The sequence below is a fragment of the Phyllosticta capitalensis genome (genome assembly GCF_038381095.1).
Source record: "Phyllosticta capitalensis strain CBS 128856 chromosome Unknown BKA78scaffold_4, whole genome shotgun sequence".
NCBI lineage: Eukaryota > Fungi > Ascomycota > Dothideomycetes > Botryosphaeriales > Phyllostictaceae > Phyllosticta > Phyllosticta capitalensis.
Genome location: NW_027117442.1, coordinates 1087645 through 1106120, shown reverse-complemented (window position 1 = coordinate 1106120; position 18476 = coordinate 1087645). Strand labels below are relative to the sequence as shown.

The 18476-nt window shown below is 55.1% G+C and overlaps 8 protein-coding genes across 8 annotated transcripts; 5 read left to right on the top strand and 3 right to left on the bottom strand.

Annotated features, from left to right (window-relative positions):
• Positions 1–1030: 1030 nt before the first annotated feature.
• Positions 1031–1941, bottom strand: BKA78DRAFT_115153 (uncharacterized protein). The gene has a single exon (XM_066882332.1). It carries the CDS (start codon positions 1676–1678, stop codon positions 1280–1282), a length of 399 nt encoding a protein of 132 aa, XP_066745323.1. The 5' UTR covers positions 1679–1941; the 3' UTR covers positions 1031–1279.
• A 2064-nt stretch (positions 1942–4005) lies between these two features.
• Positions 4006–5015, top strand: BKA78DRAFT_115428 (uncharacterized protein). Its single transcript, XM_066882338.1, has 2 exons — positions 4006–4257; positions 4352–5015. Exon 2 carries the CDS (start codon positions 4386–4388, stop codon positions 4902–4904), a length of 519 nt encoding a protein of 172 aa, XP_066745322.1. The 5' UTR covers positions 4006–4257; positions 4352–4385; the 3' UTR covers positions 4905–5015.
• An 880-nt stretch (positions 5016–5895) lies between these two features.
• On the top strand, positions 5896–6559 carry BKA78DRAFT_351859 (Cupredoxin; the record flags this gene model as incomplete). The annotated part of the gene is made up of 2 exons (XM_066891253.1): positions 5896–6251; positions 6343–6559. The coding sequence occupies 2 exons, from the start codon at positions 5896–5898 to the stop codon at positions 6557–6559; spliced, it is 573 nt and encodes a 190-aa protein (XP_066745321.1).
• A 2699-nt stretch (positions 6560–9258) lies between these two features.
• Positions 9259–10787, top strand: BKA78DRAFT_250244 (ergosterol biosynthesis ERG4/ERG24; the record flags this gene model as incomplete). Its single annotated transcript, XM_066884550.1, has 5 exons — positions 9259–9715; positions 9783–9897; positions 9943–10059; positions 10113–10435; positions 10552–10787. 5 exons carry the CDS (start codon positions 9259–9261, stop codon positions 10785–10787), a joined length of 1248 nt encoding a protein of 415 aa, XP_066745320.1.
• A 494-nt stretch (positions 10788–11281) lies between these two features.
• Positions 11282–12287, top strand: BKA78DRAFT_311325 (uncharacterized protein; the record flags this gene model as incomplete). The annotated part of the gene is made up of 2 exons (XM_066888201.1): positions 11282–11951; positions 12193–12287. One exon carries the CDS (start codon positions 11285–11287, stop codon positions 11903–11905), a length of 621 nt encoding a protein of 206 aa, XP_066745319.1. The 3' UTR covers positions 11906–11951; positions 12193–12287.
• Positions 12288–12941: 654 nt separating this feature from the next.
• BKA78DRAFT_311322 (uncharacterized protein) lies at positions 12942–13884 on the bottom strand. The gene is made up of 2 exons (XM_066888200.1): positions 13577–13884; positions 12942–13530 (listed from the first exon to the last, which is right to left on the bottom strand). Exons 1-2 carry the CDS (start codon positions 13747–13749, stop codon positions 13167–13169), a joined length of 537 nt encoding a protein of 178 aa, XP_066745318.1. The 5' UTR covers positions 13750–13884; the 3' UTR covers positions 12942–13166.
• A 1295-nt stretch (positions 13885–15179) lies between these two features.
• BKA78DRAFT_378883 (acyl-CoA dehydrogenase/oxidase) lies at positions 15180–16771 on the bottom strand (the record flags this gene model as incomplete). Its single annotated transcript, XM_066892921.1, has 3 exons — positions 15180–16184; positions 16232–16709; positions 16757–16771. 3 exons carry the CDS (start codon positions 16769–16771, stop codon positions 15376–15378), a joined length of 1302 nt encoding a protein of 433 aa, XP_066745317.1. The 3' UTR covers positions 15180–15375.
• Positions 16772–17188: 417 nt separating this feature from the next.
• BKA78DRAFT_330933 (CoA-transferase family III domain-containing protein) lies at positions 17189–18460 on the top strand (the record flags this gene model as incomplete). Its single annotated transcript, XM_066889835.1, has 3 exons — positions 17189–17281; positions 17326–17596; positions 17643–18460. The coding sequence occupies 3 exons, from the start codon at positions 17189–17191 to the stop codon at positions 18458–18460; spliced, it is 1182 nt and encodes a 393-aa protein (XP_066745316.1).
• Between the last annotated feature and the right edge of the window lie 16 nt (positions 18461–18476).

The following is an 18476-nucleotide window of genomic DNA, read 5'->3' as shown; positions in this document are numbered from 1 at the left end:
TCGGCCGGACGCAAAATTCAACCTACCTGTTTCCAACATTCTTACAATAATACCCCTGCTAGAGACGAAGGCGACGGAGGAGGCAGGCGCTTCGTCGTCTTTGAACGGCTTCCCTCGGATGAGGCGAAGGCCATTGCAAAGAGCAAATCGATTTGGCGCATCGGAGAAGATGTATTGTGCGTCCGCTTGGGCTGCACGCGTGGGAGCAGAGGAGGCAGGCGCTCTGCGACGAATGTCCCCACGTCTCGCGTCGTCGTCGTCGGTCGTGTCGGCGGTGGCGACGCGCTCGTGAAACTAATCGGATCTGTCCATGTTTTTCCGACAATTTCCTTCCCTTTTACCTCGAGCTAGTTTTCTGGTTGGCTTTTTGTTGCACTTTTTTTTTTTTTTTTTTCCTTTCCATTCCTACTCTTGCTGGATCTTTCCCCCGCCATGGTTCTTCCTTGCTTGCTTGCTTCCCAGTACAACGAGTCCACGATGTGATAGTGATTCCCTCTCAAATCGAGTTTGTTCGTCATTGGTGGCTTTTGCGTGCGCTTTTTCTTCCCTCCTGGCGTTTTGCTCTTGTTGCCGCGTGTTTTTTGCTGCGATTCCTTCTCTTGCTGCCACGAAATATCAGGGTTGGCTCTTTTTCGTCTCTTCCATGTTCTTTTTTTCCAAACTCTTCTCCCTTTCCTTATCCAATTTGTCTGTCTGTCGCCCGCCTTTTGGCCCCTGTTGCGTTGTTGGAGGAATCCTTGTCGCTTTCTGCTGCGTTTTTTGTCGTTTGCTCTCCGCGTAATGCGTCCGTACGTGCGATGATGACGTCTTGAACGTTGGTTGCTTTGGGAAGATGGATGACGATGACCCGAGATCGATTGCCGCGCCTTGTGTATAGATGGCTGCTGCTGCGTGTGTGCGAATGCCTCTCTTCTTCTTCCTCCTCCTCCTTCCTCCTCTTCTCCCTCTGTCCGCGTTGGTTTTGGATTCGTCTGGCCTGGATCGGATTTGGATGCGCGATTGGATTGGATTGGACCTGAACTTTTTTTTTTTTTGGCTTGGGATCGCAATGATTGAGAAACTAGCAACGCAAACAAACCGGAACTGAGAATACGTGAATGAGATTGATTCGAAATGCCTGTTTCGTGTCCATTGGTTGTTGGTGATGTCGTATCCGTGGCCTGTCGTCGATGACGTTCGTCCGTCCATGTTGATGTGTTTGGTGGTAGCGGGTCATCCTTGGAAATTCGCGAATGGCGTGGCTGGTGTCGAGATGCCTTTGCGCCGCGTGTTGGACATCCTACTCCCTTTTGTTCGCGACACACAAATCTCTGCTCGCCTTAATCTCATCCAACATCTTATCTTTAGTCCACGTCCCCACGGCTGCGCCGCGCCGCGTCACACCAAGACAGCCAAAGTCGGCGCGCGCGCGCACCTCTGGTTGGTTTGGTTTGATTCGGTGCGGCCTGCCTAACACGTCCCAAGTCTTGATCTTCCCCAGGAAGACGAGCGTGGCGTAAAGCACAGGGCGAAGCAGAACACCGGGGTCCACTGATCGATTAAGATGGGGGTCGGTTGGGAGTTCCAGTCCAGTCCGGTCCAGCCTGGTAGTCCAGAGACAAGTGACGGCCAGCGCAGACCAACGCGCGTACAGCTGCGTGAGCGTTGGGAGGATGTGAAGACTGATTCTACTCCTCATGCTCTTTCCGGTTCGCCTTTGTTACGCTCTGTGCTTGGCGTCTGCTCATTCGTCTTCTACTCTGCTGCTGGTTTGGCGCAAAGCAGTTGTTGGGCTTTGCTTCTTCTCCTTCGAGAGCGGCTGGAGTGGCGTGCGATGATGCTGGGGTCCCATAGATGAGGGTCTGTCGATGGAGGGCAGATACGTAGCTGATACTCGCGATGCTTCCGATGGGCGGACGTGGTCGTGTCGTGGCATCAACGGTAGTTGGCAAATGGGATGGTCGTCCTAGGTCTCCAAGGTCCGGGCTGCCTTTCCCCGTGGTTCTTTCTGTCTTGGTCTCGATTCTTCTTTCCGTGATTTGGATCCGGGAAGGGCGTGATTGGACATGCAAATGTTCAGTGCCGGTTAGAGCGCGAGTGTAAAGCGACGAGATGAGATGGGTCTAGGTTGGTCTTGCTGAAGGAAAGGAATGGGTAAAAGGGAAAAGGGGGAAGAGAATGGCGGTCGACAAAAGGAGCAGCTGAAGTTGATGTTCATGGATGATTCATGTGCAAAGTGGGTGGTGGGTAAAGTTTGTAATTTGTTTGTGTGAAGGCGAGCAAAAGTGGGAAGTGGGAGGTGGGTTGAACGAAAGGAGGAAAATAAAAGTATATGAAAGCAACATAGGTGAAAGGGGGGAAGAAGAGAAATGTGACTGTTCGGTAGGAGTATCAGAAAGAGGCAAGGGAGGAGGAAGAAGAAGAAGAAGCAAAAGCATGCATGCTGACAAAAGGAGATGCGCAGAAAGCCGAGCAAAAAGCAACTTGGGAAAGTGAAGAAGAAGCGAGAGGCTTGACTGCATCGAGATGCTGCTGCGAGGCAAAGCGAGACAGCAGCAGGATCAGGATGGGTGGAGAGTTGGAGGCGCGATAGCTGGTGACAATGGTGCCATGGGGTAGGCCGACGGGATAGAAGGCAAACGAACCAATCACAGACCACCTGCTTACCTGCTCAACCACCGCCCGACACGCGCAGTCCAACTTTGCGGATTAAGTACTTATCAGCTGGCCAGGCCGTCGCGGTACCTGCCTGTTGGCCACGGGTCCAGGAACACTGGGCTTGTCGCAAGCTGTGCAGCTTGAAACCAGACCTGGACGCGTTGTTACTCACCCTCAACTCACCTACCCGATTCGGACAACCGCGCCACCAGACAGTAGCAGAATGGATTCGGAGGGAGAAGAATCCCAACGGCGTCCGGATCCAATATACATGGCAGGACAATCAGAAAAGCACGCAAAAACGCGCCCCTGACGCCACCCACTCTGGCATGGCAGGCTTCTCACCCACCCCCTCGCGATCCCCACCAGTTTCTCTGGCGTAACAGCATGCCCGTTTTGGGGGTGGAGCGGGACGGCTCGGCCGGGGCGGAGGCCGTCGGAGAAGCGCGTCGGCAGGGTCGAGCCAACTGCCAGGCAGTGCCGTCGCAGGCCGGCCCAGGGCAGGGGTGCGTGCTGCGGTATGCGGAGGCCCAGACAGGGGTGCGCTTTCAGGGCGTTGGGAGGAGCTCATTTTTGTCGTGGCCGCTGTCCTTTTTGGCGCTCCTCTGTTGGATTTTGTGGGGGATGAAATGCGCTCACCATGGCTCGGTTTTCTCTTCTTTAGATGCTGGAAACAACCGCCTTGTTGGAGGCGTCGTCGCTGGAACGTACAGTGCTGGAGGGAAACCTTGCCTGGATTGGGATGCTTTGCTCAAACACCGATTTGGGCCGCTGTGGTTGGTCGGTCTGTGTGCAGCGCGTGCTGGAAGTATTGGTCGAGGAACAGCCTGAGCAGGATAAAGAAAGAGGGATCTAAAAGGAAAAGAAATGGGCTGGGTCCGTCGGGCATCTGCTGGAAGTTTCGGCTTCTAGTTGAGAGCGTGGCAGAGTCTTGGGATGATGTGGTGAGCTGGTGCCATGGATTTCTTCTTTCTCCTCCCCAGCCCCAGCTGCAGCCAAAGGCTGACTCGAAGCCTCTGATATCGACCAACTGCGCCCACGTGCGCCGCAGCAAAAGATTGTCTCTTGATTCTATCGAGTAACGGGTGCGTCTCTGCGTGCCTTGGCCGATTGCGATACCGTTTGGCCGTAATCCCATCGAGTAATTGTCTGTTGGTGTACCAAAGTATGCAATCGCATCGAGTAAACAGGGCGTTGTGCCCAGACTTTCTTTGGATGATGCAGCGCGGGTCGATCAGGGCGCTCGCAGCCACAGCGGCGACACAGCGGAGATGCGGAGAAAGACAGGCAGGTCATGGATTATCGTCGTGCTCGGCCCCGTCTGGACCGGCTGCCCAGCGTGATCCTGCCTTTAGGAGATGACCGATTCGTAACCGACTGCCCTATGGAGGTTGCGTGGGATAATGGATTGCGCTGTTTACGCGGACCTGTTGCTGTTTGGTTGTTCGCGCCCCGAAGCTTGAGAAATCGAAATGGCCGGCCGTCCAGGATATTATTAGGCACCTTGTGTCTTTCGATGCCGTCTTCCGTCCAGCATGGTGTTTTTTCTCCAAAGTTGTTGAATTGCAGGGCCCCAAAAAGTCGTGGCCGTCGAGTTTGGGTGTTGGTTTAGCGAGGGTGGTGAGCAGGTTTGAGAGAAAACATTGCTACTTGGCTTCTCGCCAGTACTTATCTGCCCGTGGATGATGAGCTGAAACCTGCTCGTTGCCGACAGAGATTGGATTAAAAGGACATGCGGTGGCACGCTGATGATTTCAACCACTTGTCCATCGACGTGTCGTGTCCTTGACCGGCTTGCCGGCTGCCTATCTCGCTCACCGTCCGTCCGTCCCACTGATAGTTATCTCGTCCAAAATTCCGACGCATCAGGAAGCTCAATGCGACGAGCACCGCGCCATTCTGGGAACGACTTTCAGGATACCTGGAATCATGTGGAAATGAAAGAGCTGGGGAACCCGATTGCGGCCGATGCTTGCGTCGCCGTGTCTGCGACAATGTCTTGGACAGATTCAACGCGACGCGTCGCTCTCAAAAGCCGCCATCTTCCACGTCCATCTGCTTGCATCCTGTCCAGCATAGGAGGCTCGGTATTAGACACGAAATTGCTGCAGCGGCAGGCGAATTGCAGCCAAACTCCGACCGGACATGTCGAGCAAGTCCGTCAGATTGACAGCCAGCGCCTATCTATTCACCAATACCCTTGGCCGCGTCGGAAACGGAGCCAAGAATTTGGAAGAGTAGGTAGGGGGGAAAAACAAGAGAAATAGCGTCTCTCTGCCCTCCGCGCGTCCTCTCGTCGTTGATACACGTCTCAAGATCCTGAAGGAAGCGCCAGACGCCAGCGCGACGCTCTCCAAACGGCAAACCCCCTTGCCTTCTCAGCTTTCCCCCTCCCCCCACGCTTCTCCGTCCAAACCTGGGACGCCAAACCCTACTTTTCCTCCGACGCGGGTAAGCTGATTAATGGTGTTCGTTCCTCGCGGGAGCGTTCCGGTCCAGCTAGGCTTCAGTTGGGTCGGAACAGGGCAGTCCAGCGGCGACCAGCGCCTTTCGTCACTTGGTGCTCCCTCCAAACGAAGCGGCATTGATCCGTCTGGCTGGCTGTTCAGTATTCAGTGCTGGTCGCTGACTAGTACGCCGCGCCCCTCCATCCGCCTACTGCACCTCCCCCCGTTTGACCACTGCCAGGACCTCCCCTACCCCTGCCTCCCGCGCAACGTCACCGTCAAAGGGAAACAGGTTTGAAATGTCTGTCGTCTGGGACCGACGCAGCTTGCGCAGATGTAGTAGAGGTAGATCCATTCGCCAGCCGGCGCACCGCACGTAGGCAGGCATGGCGGACCACCCAGCGTCGCGGCGCCAACGCCAGAGGCATAGGCATCAGATGGGGGAGTCGGGCCAAGGGGGCACGCTGGTTACAGCACGGTAGGAGAGAAGCGCATTGCATGTGTTTCTTCGTGCCTTGAGCGTTCGTGCCGCGCCATCCGGGTGGACGGTTGGCGAGGGCAAGCGTAGGCAGGCAGGCAGCTGAGGTAGGTGAAGCAAGCAACGCAGGTGAAGCATTGATGTGAAGCGTCATGGCGAAACTCTTTCCACTTCTCTTATAAATACCTCTTGGAGCATCGTCACCTTTGCTTCGAGCCTCCTTTTCATAGCCCTGCCAATTTCTACCGCTTAATATAGGATCATCTTCTCTCTCCCGTCTTCATTTCATCGATAAACCAAACCAACGAACCCGACTGACCAAACCCACACACCATGCACTTCACCTCGCTCCTCCCCAGCGCCGCACTGCTCGCGCTCGCCTCCGCCCGCAACCAAGAGATCGCCGTCGGACAGAACGGGCTGACGTTCGAGCCCAACAACATCGTGGCGTCGCCGGGCGACACGCTCACCTTCAAGTTCTACCCGCGCTCCCACTCGGTCGTGCAGTCCGACTTCCAGAACCCGTGCCAGCCGATTGAGAACGGCTTCAACAGCAACTTCATCAACGTCCCCGACGGCGTGAGCGACACCGTCTTTGTCCTGACCGTCAACGATACCAGGCCCACTTGGATCTACTGCAGTCAGGCCAAGCACTGCCAGGCGGGCATGGTGGCTGTCATCAATCAGGCGTGAGTGGCCCTCATCCGTTTCATTACTGGTTTCACTGTCTTCACATTCCCTGTGCACTTTGCAAGCCCCCACTGAACACCAAACCCACAGACCCGGTCCCAACTCCCTCGAGGCCTATGCCGCAGCTGCCAAGAACGTGCCCGCGGCTGGCGTGCCGACGGTGGTGCAAGGCGGTGTGCTCGAGGCTGCCAGCGCTGCGCCCACTCCCGGTGCCACCCCTGGCGTATCCAACTCGGCGTCTGCAGAGAAGGCTGCGTTCGGTCTGGCTGGTGTTGCCGCGCTCGTTGCCGGAGCTTGGGGCTTTTGATGTTTGGTGATGTTGGAGGAGGCATGACAATGATTTCTTATGGACGGAGGAAATGGCAAGGATGACATGGAATTGGAACTCGGTGGGTCTTGGTCTTGGGATCTCTTGACAGGGAGCACGTGAAGGGAGGGAAAAGGATCTGGAATATTTCGGGCTTTGACCTCAACCAAGTTGTAATGACTGATGATTAAACACGTACGATAAGATGTGGAAGAAGGAGAAAGACGACGAGTGGGAAGAGATGGATAGAGAGGGAGGGAGGCAGCCTACGACATGGCGACACGACACGCAAATGCTTTTTCGTTCTCGTTTCTTTTTCTCTTGTCCCGTCGTATGATGCATCTTTGTCAAGGTATGACTGCTGCGCCATGGTTGAGTAGTATAGGTCGACCGCGTACGACTGGTACGACAACTGGTTGTCCATCTGCGAGCACATGCAGGTTAGACATGGACAGCCTTACCATTACAGCAACCCCAACTCCGGGATCTCGAATGTCTCAGTCACCCAACCCGAGCTCCGCCACGCCTTTCTCCTTGCCTTGCAATTGGTTTAGATTGGCCTCCGGCATGTCTTTGATCCGAAGGTGATCTGCAGGCGTCGCTCGTTGCATATCCGGGGCCTTGTCATGCGTGATCGACCCGCCGTTGCAACCGCATCTGCACGTGAGACATGGGGCATAGATGGCTGGGAGAGGAAATGGTTGGAGGTGTCTCTCGTACATCGTACAGAAGAAAACCCCATCAAGCGCCAAGATCTGGTACTGGACAAAGGCGGTGATTGTCAAAATCATCTCGTGAGTAGTGCGTGTGAAGCTGTCAGCTGTGGGAGAAGCTTGTTACTGATATGCTTTCTCGTGGTGCGCTTGAAGACGTGCAGCTTGACAGTGCTTTTTGACCGTATTTCGAATACGTGAAGCAGGGCTGCAGTGGTTGAAGCTGACCAGTAGTGTATAGAGCCGACAAAGCTTGAGTCGACAGGATGATAAGAACGCGTCATGTTAGGTAGAAATAGGCGAAGAGTGTGGGAAAAGGTTAAAGAGCTAATGCTTGACCCTGCATCAAGGATGCGCGGGGATGCAGCTTCTCGAAAGACGGGAAAAGGTCAGAAATCGAGATCAATTTTCGACCACACCAAAACATGAGTGGTCCGTTTTTCGAAACTCCGAATGGAAGTGGACAAGCCATGCTTACCTACTACGTCTGAAACGTAAAGCTGCTCATTTTAACAAAGGGCCAAGTCTAGGTCTCTAGGCGGTGGAGAGACGACGGTTGTACCCAGTTGAGCCTTCCAAGAACGGCGCACTTGGTCCGTTTTGGTGATGGCGCGTCGTGATTCAAATCGAATGTACTCTCCACGTGTCGCATTGGCAAATCCGGGCGAGGTCGGCAATATCAGGTCAAAGGGGTTGAGCGGAGGCAGTGACAAGTTGATGCCACGAAAAGCGAGTTGTGCGCGTCTGGGCTAGACGCGACAAGCAATAGACTCGGCTGTGTATTGGTCACAGGGATCATGGATTGAAAGCAATCCATACGACTCAGATCCAATGGGCCCGAGCGGAGGGTCTCGTCGTGATGGATGGACCCTTTTCGCGAGTCGGCCTAAAGAACTTGTCACGTCGATGCTGGCGACATGGAATGTTTCGGGCCACGGGATAGCCGACCATGTCGTCTGATGAGCTACACCGGTACATATGTTGAAGCTTGGCATCGGATAGCTGTTGGAAGGTGAGGTTGCTCGAGGGTCGCGCCGTTGGTGCTGGATTGGGACGGCGAAGTCTATGCAAGGGGCCGGGGGCGCACATGCATGTGGAGCCGCATCTTGCAGGGATGACAGCCAAGCGCATCGTGCGGCGGATAGACAGAAATGAAGGAATTGAGCGCTGTGCACGCAGGCGGGAGGCGGAGCGACGAGGCAGAGTACGGGCGGAGGAATGAGTGTAACTGAAGTGGGGGAACAGCGCAGAGGACGGGCGGGATGGGGATGCGGGAATGGGAATGGGGAACGGCCTGTGCTGGATGAGTAAGCGTGTAAATACTGAGGTTGAAAATGCCCAGGAAAACAGCGGAGAATTAATTGACGCGCCAGCGACAGGGAGATGGCGCCACGCAGACGTCAAGGTGCAGGCGACTATATGGGCGGGACGGTACAGTGGAAGGGGAGTCCCTCGACGCGCGCAAACGAATCCAGGGCTGAGCTGCCCAACGACCGCTTCCGGAGCGGCTGTGGCTGCGGGAGAGCATGTCGAGTGAATGATGCGTGAAACGGCGCTGCAACTCTGCTCGTCGGCCTTGTCTGTTTTTACGCGTGGCTCATGGGCCAAGTCAGCGCTACAGCACCAAGACAAACCGCTCCTGACATGCTCCGCGTTTGACCACCTTTTTGACTTCCACCCCTCTACTTTGCCCGGCCCGTGTCCCTTAGCGCGCCTCGCCGCCGTCCTCGACAATGTCATAAACCCGTCGTCGGCCCCAGCTTCTTTTCAGACTCCTCCAGTCAACCCTCTCCCCCCGCGGCCATGAACATCTCCGACTCCTCAGAGCGCTGGCAATGGATGGGCGCCGCCGTCTCTGGCCGCCGCAAGAACGGCGAGGCCCTCAGTCCCAAGCAGTCTCAGGACCTGGGAAACCTCCAGCGCTCCGCTTCCTCCATATCTTGGCGCAACAAACGCTCCTCGTGGCCCGCAACATGCATCTTCATGATGACGGTGCCCCCGGCGCTCGTCATTCTGACCTGGATCGCCCTCGAGCATTTTGACGGTTCCATCCTCAACGCCGTCTACGCCATCAAAGCCCAGGGCTTCACCTCCTTCATCAGGCTGTACGCTCCCGCGCCAAGCCTGCAAGCCAACGTCTTGTATGCCACATGGATTTTGTTCCAGGCCTTTCTCTACACCGTCCTGCCCGGCAGGTCCAATGGCCAAATGACACCAGCTGGCCACTTGCTCGAGTACCGGACCAATGGTCTCCTTGCCTACGAAATTTCAATCGGCCTCTTTTTGCTGTGCGTATTTTCTGGCTTCCTGGATCCCACCATCATTGCGCGTCACTGGGAAGGTCTTATCATTGCCTACAACATTTGGGGTTACGCCTTATCTTGCATCGCGTACATCAAGGCGCACTACGCGCCTAGTCACGCCGACGATCGTCACTTCAGCGGTAAGTAATGGTCCAGAAATTCAACAAAATTCCTTGTTCCGGATCTAGACAGCTAAGCGAATTTCAGGTTCCGCGCTTTACGACTTTCTCATGGGCATCGAGTTCAATCCTCGCTTTGGTCAAACCTGGGACTGGAAGCTGTTCCATAATGAGCGCCCTGGAATAATCGCCTGGACTCTAATGTAAGTTGTCAAAATTTCTGTATGCGCGCGCACTAACAATGCCAGCAACCTTTCATATGCCGCTGTCCAGTACAAGAAGTTTGGAGTAGTCACAAACTCCATGATCATCGTCAACATCTTTCATTTGATGTACGTTGTTGATTTGTTCATCAACGAGGCTTGGTAAGTTGAGCACTCTCATTGGCCGAAAGCCGAAATCTGACCTTCCCAATTAGGTATGTCAAGACCATTGACATCGCTCATGACCACTTTGGCTTCTACTTGGCTTGGGGATCAGCTGTCTGGCTGCCGACCATGTACACGCTTCAAACGCAGTACCTCGCGCGGAATCCTGTCCAGCTGCACCCTGCTGTCGCTGCCGCCATCTTGCTCATGGGCATCGGAGGCTACGCGCTCTTCCGCTCCGTCAACAACCAAAAGTACCTCGTGCGTCGCACCAATGGCGACTGCAAAATATGGGGCAAACCAGCCAAGTACATGCGCGCTTCGTACATTACCGGCGACGGCAAGACCCACGAGAGCATTTTGCTCATGTCTGGTAAGTCTAATTTGATTTGTTGCCCTGCGAGTCTATCCGCCATGTTTGCTTTTTGCATTCTCTTCCCCCGCTGAGCTTCAAGCACTTTTTTGGAATCTCTCACTAACATTGGCTAGGCTGGTGGGGTGTGTCACGCCATTTCAACTATGTCGGCGATTTGATGCTTTCTTACGCCATGTGTGCCGTCTGCGGCACACGCGACATCATTCCCTGGACCTACGCCTTTTTCATGACGGCTATTTTGGTTCACCGCTGCCTGCGCGACGAGAAGCGGCTGGAGACGAAGTACGGTGAGCAGTGGACGAAATACTGTGCGCAGGTTCGCTGGAGGTTGATTCCGGGTATTTGGTGATGCTCATGCACGAATCCTCTGCCTAATCTGCGAATGGAAGCTTCAAGCGTCTAGCTGTAAAGATTTTTGAATGATGATGTAGATGATTGTTCTATTCAAGTCAAGTCTTGGTCTGTGATTTGAGTTAGCTTCCATAGCGTCAAGCGCGACGGTTGGGAGAGAAACGGTGCAGCCGGCACATGCATTGAAACCGATAAGCAAGATGTTGATAGTGTCGTCTTGAAAAATACACCAGTTGTTCAGTAGCACCGAAGAGGATTAAGCGTATCCTTCCTCCAACTCTTCTAGCGTGGGACTTTGAAACAATTGACCAAACAGCGTGGGGGAGCATAGCGCGTCCTCGCATAACCTTCCTGACGAGCTTGAGGCCACCTCTCCAACAGCCTTCCACATTCGGCTAGCGTGGTTCGGCCTTGGCGTCCGTCATCAGGCCCTTGGACTAAAAAACACCAACGAATTATCGACGTTCCGTATCATCTTCATTTTCAACGACGACCATGAGCTTTTTTTCTCGCCTGCGCACGCCGACCTACAAAAACACGGGCTCCGTCGCCCGCGACCATCTCGCATCCGAACGTACCCTCCTTGCCTGGCTGCGCACCGGGCTGGGCTTCATTGCTCTAGGCATTGCCGTCGAGCGCTTCAGCCAGCTCGACCTGACGCCTCTGCTGGCGACGACGACAGCCGCTGCGCGTCCGCCTGGGCTCTCGGATACCCCGGTGTCGCCGAATGTGCATGAAAAACTCGGCCCCACGACTGCGGATTGTGCAGCACCACAGAGTGGTCATGGAGCATCCCGCACTCAGCCCCATTCGCAGTCGCAAACAGAACCTCAGCCTCGGTCCCTGCGTACAGCCGCCATGCCTGCCAATGCTTCAGCACTGCCGCCGTCGACAAAGTCTGCCTCGGCGGAAAATCCTCAACTCCTCGTTGGGGCTCTTATGGGTGTTGGCTCCGGGGCCATTGCATACGGTGCTCAGCGATACTTTGTCAACATGCGCTTGCTGGAGCGGGGCCTCTTTCGACCCGCCTATTACGGCGCAGGAGCCATGGCGGTGGCTGTTGCGGGGTTGGCCGGGGGCGTATACGTTGGTGTGGTGAGAGAAGGAAAGAGATAGATGCGCAAGATTGGATTGGATGCTCCCGCAAAGGTTATTTCAAAAGGTAAGAGTCGCGGCATCCGTACCGTTGTAGGCGCCTATGATAAGGGAAAAAAGTAAAGCCCTCCATGAGACTGGTCGTCTGCAGCCTTTGATATCGGATTTGTAGCGGCAGACTCGGAAACAGCCGGAAAGTTACCGGAATCATGGTAGTCATGAGAACTTGAACTGGCCAAGACGACGACAACAACAGCCCCCAATGAACTCGAGGTTCCGGCGAAGCTGACTGGACGACTGTCGGATAGGATTGAATCCGTCACTGCACGATCATGTCATGAAGGGGCCATAAACAGCCATGAAAATTCAGCGACTGACTCTGGAGTTGAAGAGAGAACACCAGCCTCAAAACGAGCCAGCGATTGGTCTGTGGGCATGTGATGATCAAAAATGTCGGACCACTCGTACGTGCGGTAGGCAAACTTGAGAATTTCTTCGGCCTCGCTTTCAGTTCCTTAAAAAGAACCCTTTGGGCAAGTGTTCCTCCAGTTGACCGGTTGACGACACCAATATTGAGGACTTTGACCGAACATGGCGGTGTACGGACGTACGAGTCCCAACAGCGACCTATTATGCGACTTCTACTTTGAATAGACTGACGAATCACAGCTCGCGGTCGGCAATACAGACGACACACAAAAATGATGACGCCAAGCAGCGAGAGGCCGAAGCTATTGGAGGTGAAGAGAAAGAAAAAAAAAAAAGTTGGCCGTAACCGACCGCCCCCACAGCACGAGCCGTTCTCGGAGCCCACTTCTACAATTTTCCTATCTGGGAAAAGAACGACGCTCGGCCAAGCCCCAAAATAGCATCTGCGCGGCAGGCTGTGCCTCTGAGCTGTGAGGCTGCAAGGCCTTGAGGCTACAAACAGAAGCGCTCGACACAGTCTCTGCCTTGTATGGAAGTTTGGCTGTGTGCCTGCTGCGCGGGCGTATCTTGGTATCGTCAGTAGGTGTGGGGTCGCAAAGGTAGGTGGGCACGAGCTTGACCGCTAAGTCGTTGCAAAGTGGTCCGCGCGCAAGTGTGCGTGGTGTTATATCGTTCTTGGTTCTGCCTACTCAACACCACGTTATCTTGCTTGCTCATCACCTTTCCATCGTACCTACATCTTGCAGCGTTTTGCTTGTTTTGACGGCAGATAGACTGAGAGAATCGAATCGAGTTTACCAAGTGACTGTCTTGTCGACACGCAAAGGACAACGCATACAGCTTGATACCCACGTCACGACGCAATCATGGCCCACGGTGCTCTCCCGGCGTTCCCAGCCGCCGCCGAAACAAGATATACACCAGCCCACCAACACCGACGGAACGCCTCGGCAGCTTCATTCAGCTCTACGACGACGGCCGCAACGATGACGGAGGAAAAGGTCGAAAAGCCAGACTTGGAGGTCGGCGGCACCGACAGAGACAGCAGAGCGAACCGGATGGACCAACTCTCAATCTGGAGGCTGTCCCTCCGTGCCTCCACCACCTTTGTGAATGTCGTTGGCTTCATGACGCTCATTTGCGCCGCCGGCAACATGAGAAAGAATGACGGCCGGGACTGGCTCACTCGCCGCAACGTCGTCTCTGCCTCCCTGGCGGTACGTCTACCATCAAAACTATCAGTATCCATCTAACAGCTTCCAGTTCGCCTTCTCTCTTGGGTACAACGGCATCGCACTGATCTCCCTGGGTGTGCAACGGCGTCGCCGCAGCGCCTCATCGCCTCTCCATCCATTTGTCGAACTCTTCTGCGACCTCGTCTTCTGGGTGTGCTTCGTCATCATCGCGCTGCTGGCCTTCCTCTGCGCCGTCGACATCTCGACCGGCGGGCACGGCGAGACCAAGGCCACGGACCCGGCCGACCGCTACGACCAGCGCAACGTGCGCCAGCCGCTCTACTACGTCAGCGGCTCCATGGCCGTCGCCGCCGCCGCGCTGCACTTTGTCCTCTTCGTCGTCGCCTGCGTCGACTCGAAGCGCCGCCGCTCCTCCTCTGCCAGCCCCGCGCCTCCCGACTCTCCGCCCCGCCGCCCCTCGTCCTCCTCCACCTCCTCGTCGACGCGGAGCACCTCGCGCTTCTCCTACTTTGGCGCCTCCTCGTCCTCCGCCGCCGACGACGAGGCCAAGCAGGCCGCGTTTGCCGAGGAGCGCGCGCGCCAGCTGGTCGGCGAGATGGTGCGGACGGGCCGCGTGCGCGTGTCCAGGGGCCCGGACGGCGTCGTGCTCGAGGGCGCCGAGGGCGAGGGCGAGGGCATGGAGCCGCTGCTCGCCGCCGTCGAGCGGGGTCTGCTCAAGGCCGGCGTCGTCAGGGGCCCCGAGGGCACGGTGCTGGTGGCGCGGAGCGAGAACGACGAGCATGAGCGCGCGGCTGAGGGTGCAGAGGCGCGCCCGGAGTCTTCGGCGGGCGCGGACGAGGAGGAGGCCAAGAAGGGCGACAAGGTGCGTTGGGGTTGAGCGATAAAAGGCGAGAGCATGTCTGGGTGTGTGAATAATGTGCCGAGGAAGTAGTCCTAGATTGGGCTTGTTGATGTTGATGATATCCTTTGCTCGCATGCATCACGTTTACGACCCGAGCGCGTGGAGTTTTGGCATGTATCCTGCTGTATAGTTTCCTAGGTAATGTCTGTACATAATGAATCATTGACGACCAATTATTACTGCACAGTGTCTTTTCCCTTGTTGTGATGATGCAGTAGTGATTGGTAGCCTCTTCCTGGCATGTCATCCATTTCAGTTCCGCTGGACAAGATGAAAGCAGATCAAGGCTTGCATAGTATGCTTGGAGACGCAGCGAGGATGTACAGCTCCGACGAGAATGTGGTGCACAAATCTCCAAGGCCAGTGAGAGAAGACGCCCTGATTGAGACCTTGACTACAAGCAACTTTGACCGCAGACACTGCGATCTGGGACCAACTCCAGCCTAATTAGGCGCAAAGACCGCAACATCAAACACAGGTGCTATGATCTGGGAGCCCCGCGCAGCTGAATTAGGGGCACTAACTACAACTTCGAACATAGGTGCTGTGATCTGGGGGCCGCGCGCAGCCATATCAGGCGCACTAATTGCAACTTCGAACATGGTGATCTGGGAACTGTGATTGCTAGTGATTTCTCATAGTGGGAGGAGAAGTGAGGTTGGTGATTTGAGTTGGATAAGCTATGGTAGTCATTGAAAGCAAAGGAACTGAAGTTGGTTTTGCGTGTAGCCAGCCATTATCCAGCCCTGTGTTTGGAATTATACCAAGCGGGACATGATTAGATGCGCAAGAGCAGAGAATGCAAGAGAATGTGAATTGAAAGAATGGGGATCCGGGAGCGTTGATCGAGCTGGACTGGAAAGAGATGAGAGATGATGGACAGCTAGACACAGAGTAACAGCCAAAGGTCAAAGGTCTTGTGCTTGATGCTTCATCCAACCCACAGCACTCACTGTCCCTAAACATCAATAGCTCTTCGGCAACCCCAAAACCCTCTCCCCCACATAATTCAAACACATCTCCCTACTGACGGGCGCAATCCTCGGCACCAACGCCTCCCTCAGATATCTCTCGACATGATACTCCTTTGCATACCCCATGCCCCCATGCGCCATCACCGCCCTCTCGCACGCGCGAAACGCCGCCTCGCCCGCCACCCACTTGACAGCATTGGCATACTCGCCCGTCGCGCACCCGTCGTCGAACATGAGCGCCGCCCGATTGACCATCAGCCGTGCGGCCTCGAGCTCGATCCAGCTGGCCGCCAGCGGGTGCTGCACGCCCTGGTTTGCGCTGACCGGCCGCCCGAAGACGACGCGCTCGGCCGCGTACCGCGTTGCGCGGCGCAGAGCTGCGACGCCCAGCCCGACCGCTTCGCCGGCCAGGAGGATGCGCTCGGCGTTCATGCCGTGCAGGATGGAGGTGAAGCCGCCGCCCTCGGGGCCGATGAGGTCGGAGGTTGGCACGCGCCACCCGTCGAAGTAGAGCGTGTTGCTGTCGACGGCGGCGCGGCCCATTTTGGGGATCTCGGCGATGGACACGGCAGCCCGGTCGAGGGGTGTGTAGAAGAGGGAGAGACCGTGTGAGGGCTTGGTCGTGTTTGAGAGGGGCGTAGTTCGTGTTAGTATCAGGATTTTGGTTGCGTGCTGTGCGGCGGATGTCCAGGTTTTGCTGCCACGCAATATGTAAGTTTGGCCGTCAGGCGTCTTGGTCGCTGTCGATTGTAGCTTGAGAGTGTCGAGACCGGTGTTGGGTTCGGTGACGGCGAAGCAGGCTGCTGTTGTTACCTTGAGACTCTTGACACAGCAAAAGAATGTCTACCCTTGTCTTTGCCTTCAATCAACGGAGGAAGAAACCTCTTCTTTTGCTCCTCGGTCCCAAACTTGACGACGGGTGCCAGCCCAAAGATGTTCATGTGAATGCTAGACGTGGCGGAGAATCCACCGCCCGATTCGGCAATCGTCTGCATCATGGCAACGGCTTCGGCCAGCCCAAGCCCGGAGCCTCCGTACTCGGTGGGCATGCAGATACCCAACCATCCATCTTTGGCAATCGCGTTGGTGAATTCGCTGGGCCATTGTTTCTCGTCATCGCATTCAAGCCAGTACTCGTCTGGAAATTTCCTGCAAATTTTCGATATGGCGCCCCTGACAATGCGCTGGGACTCAGTGAGGTCTGGCAGGTCGGGGAGATATTCCGCAGCTCTTGCATGTGTTTTTCTGATTCCAAGATCTCGACACATTAGTCGAACATTCCCTCGAGGCCTTTGCGTGATGCCATTTCTTAGAGAGCTATGTCTCTGTAGACTGTCAGCAGCACTTTGACGCAATGATTAGCAGAACAGACTTGGAATTTGAGCATGTTGACATTCGCTGCTGAGAACGGTGACTTCTCCTGTCCTCTTCAAGCTGAGGTCTAACAGTAGTCGTGGGATCAACCGTTTGACGACCTCGGATAGTAGCTAGCTGCAGGGACTCATGCACAAACCCCGCAGTCGGCTCAGAAGGTTCCCATGTACCTGAATCCGCAACTTTCGACACAAGCTCTCTTTTGCAGTTACAAAAGCGATCTAATTGCAGTCAGAATGTTGAGAAGCGCGGCTTTGAGAAGGCTACAACTCCTTCGACAACATTTGCAGCCCCCAAGCCTTTCAAAACTCGTTCCCAAGAGGCTTCTGTCAACATCAGCGCGTGATGACGACCAAGGACCATTAGCAGGCTTGAAAGTCCTTGACCTCTCGAGGATATTGGCTGTACGTGTTGTGCTGTAAACCAGACAATGATTTCTAAGAGTCGACAGGCGCCGTTCTGTACCCAAATCCTGGCCGACTATGGCGCAGACGTGATCAAAGTAGAGCAAAGAGGAACCGGAGTAAGAGCATTCGGAATTCGTCGAGACATGCTGACATGAGTTAGGACGACAGCCGGCAATGGACTGTCAGCGGAGAAGATGGAAAGTGGAAAACGGAGGGACCCATGTCATTCTACTTCAACGCTATCAACAGGAACAAGCGCTCCATCACTTTGGACCTGAAGAAGCGGGAAGGCCGAGACATTTTGCTGAGGCTGGCAAAGACTTCCGATGTTTTGATTGAGAATTTTGTGCCTGGCAAAGTGGAAGAGCTAGGGATTGGATACGAAGCCGTCTCAAGATTGAACCCGAGAATCATCTACGCTTCAATTTCTGGTAGGCCGATGTCGAGCGTTTGGTTCGTAGACTGACCTTTATCCAGGATATGGGTCAAGCGGACCTTACGCAAAGCGTGCCGGATACGACGCTATTGCAGCAGCCGAAGCCGGTCTCATGCACATCACCGGGGAGCCAGGCCAGCTTCCGGTGCGTCCTGGGCTTGGAATGGTCGACATGTGCACTGGACTGTACATGCACGGCGCGATCCTCGCAGCCCTAAGTGCTCGGGACAAGACGGGAAAGGGCCAGAAACTCGATGCCTCCCTATTTGAAACGCAGATATCTCTGCTGATCAACATTGGGGCCAATTGGTTGAATCTCGGTCTTGAAGGCAAGCGTTACGGGAACGCTCATCCCAGCATAGCTCCATACAACACGTTCAAGGCCAAGGACGGTTACATTGCGCTGGGTGCAAACAATGATCGCCAATTCAAGATTCTGGCAGACAGGATAGGGAGAAAGGATCTCCTGGATGACCCAAAGTTCCAGACAAACGCCGCGCGAGTGCAGCACCGCCAAACTCTTGACGGGATCTTGAACGAGATTTTGAAAGAAAAGCCGATTCGTGATTGGATGGAGGTGTTCGATGGAAGTGGTTTGGCTCACGGTCCCGTAAACACCATTGAAAAGGCTTTTGCTCATCCGCAAATCGATGCCCGAAGTATGGTGGAGTCAATACCTTGTCAAGAGGTGGAAGCGGGCGAGTTGAAGATGATTGGCGTTCCTGTCAAGTTTGGCGAGACCAAGGGCAGAATTCGATCAAGAGCGCCGTTTCTTGGAGAGCATAGCGATGAGATTTTGGCCGAGATTGGGTACACAGAGGCAGAGGTAGATGGACTGAGAGATGGAGCGGTGATCTAGATGATTTATGAATGCC

What these genes read in the sequence shown, in the direction of transcription:
- BKA78DRAFT_115153 (XM_066882332.1), bottom strand. Translation starts at nt 1,678, where the DNA reads ATGAGGAGTAGAATCAGTCTTCACATCCTCCCAACGCTCACGCAGCTG.
- BKA78DRAFT_115428 (XM_066882338.1), top strand. Translation starts at nt 4,386, where the DNA reads ATGATTTCAACCACTTGTCCATCGACGTGTCGTGTCCTTGACCGGCTT.
- BKA78DRAFT_311322 (XM_066888200.1), bottom strand. Translation starts at nt 13,749, where the DNA reads ATGTCGACGGCGCAGAGGAAGGCCAGCAGCGCGATGATGACGAAGCAC. An exon ending in TACCCAAGAGAGAAGGCGAA is followed by an intron (nt 13,531 to 13,576) that starts CTGGAAGCTGTT and finishes TGGTAGACGTAC; the next exon opens with CGCCAGGGAGGCAGAGACGA.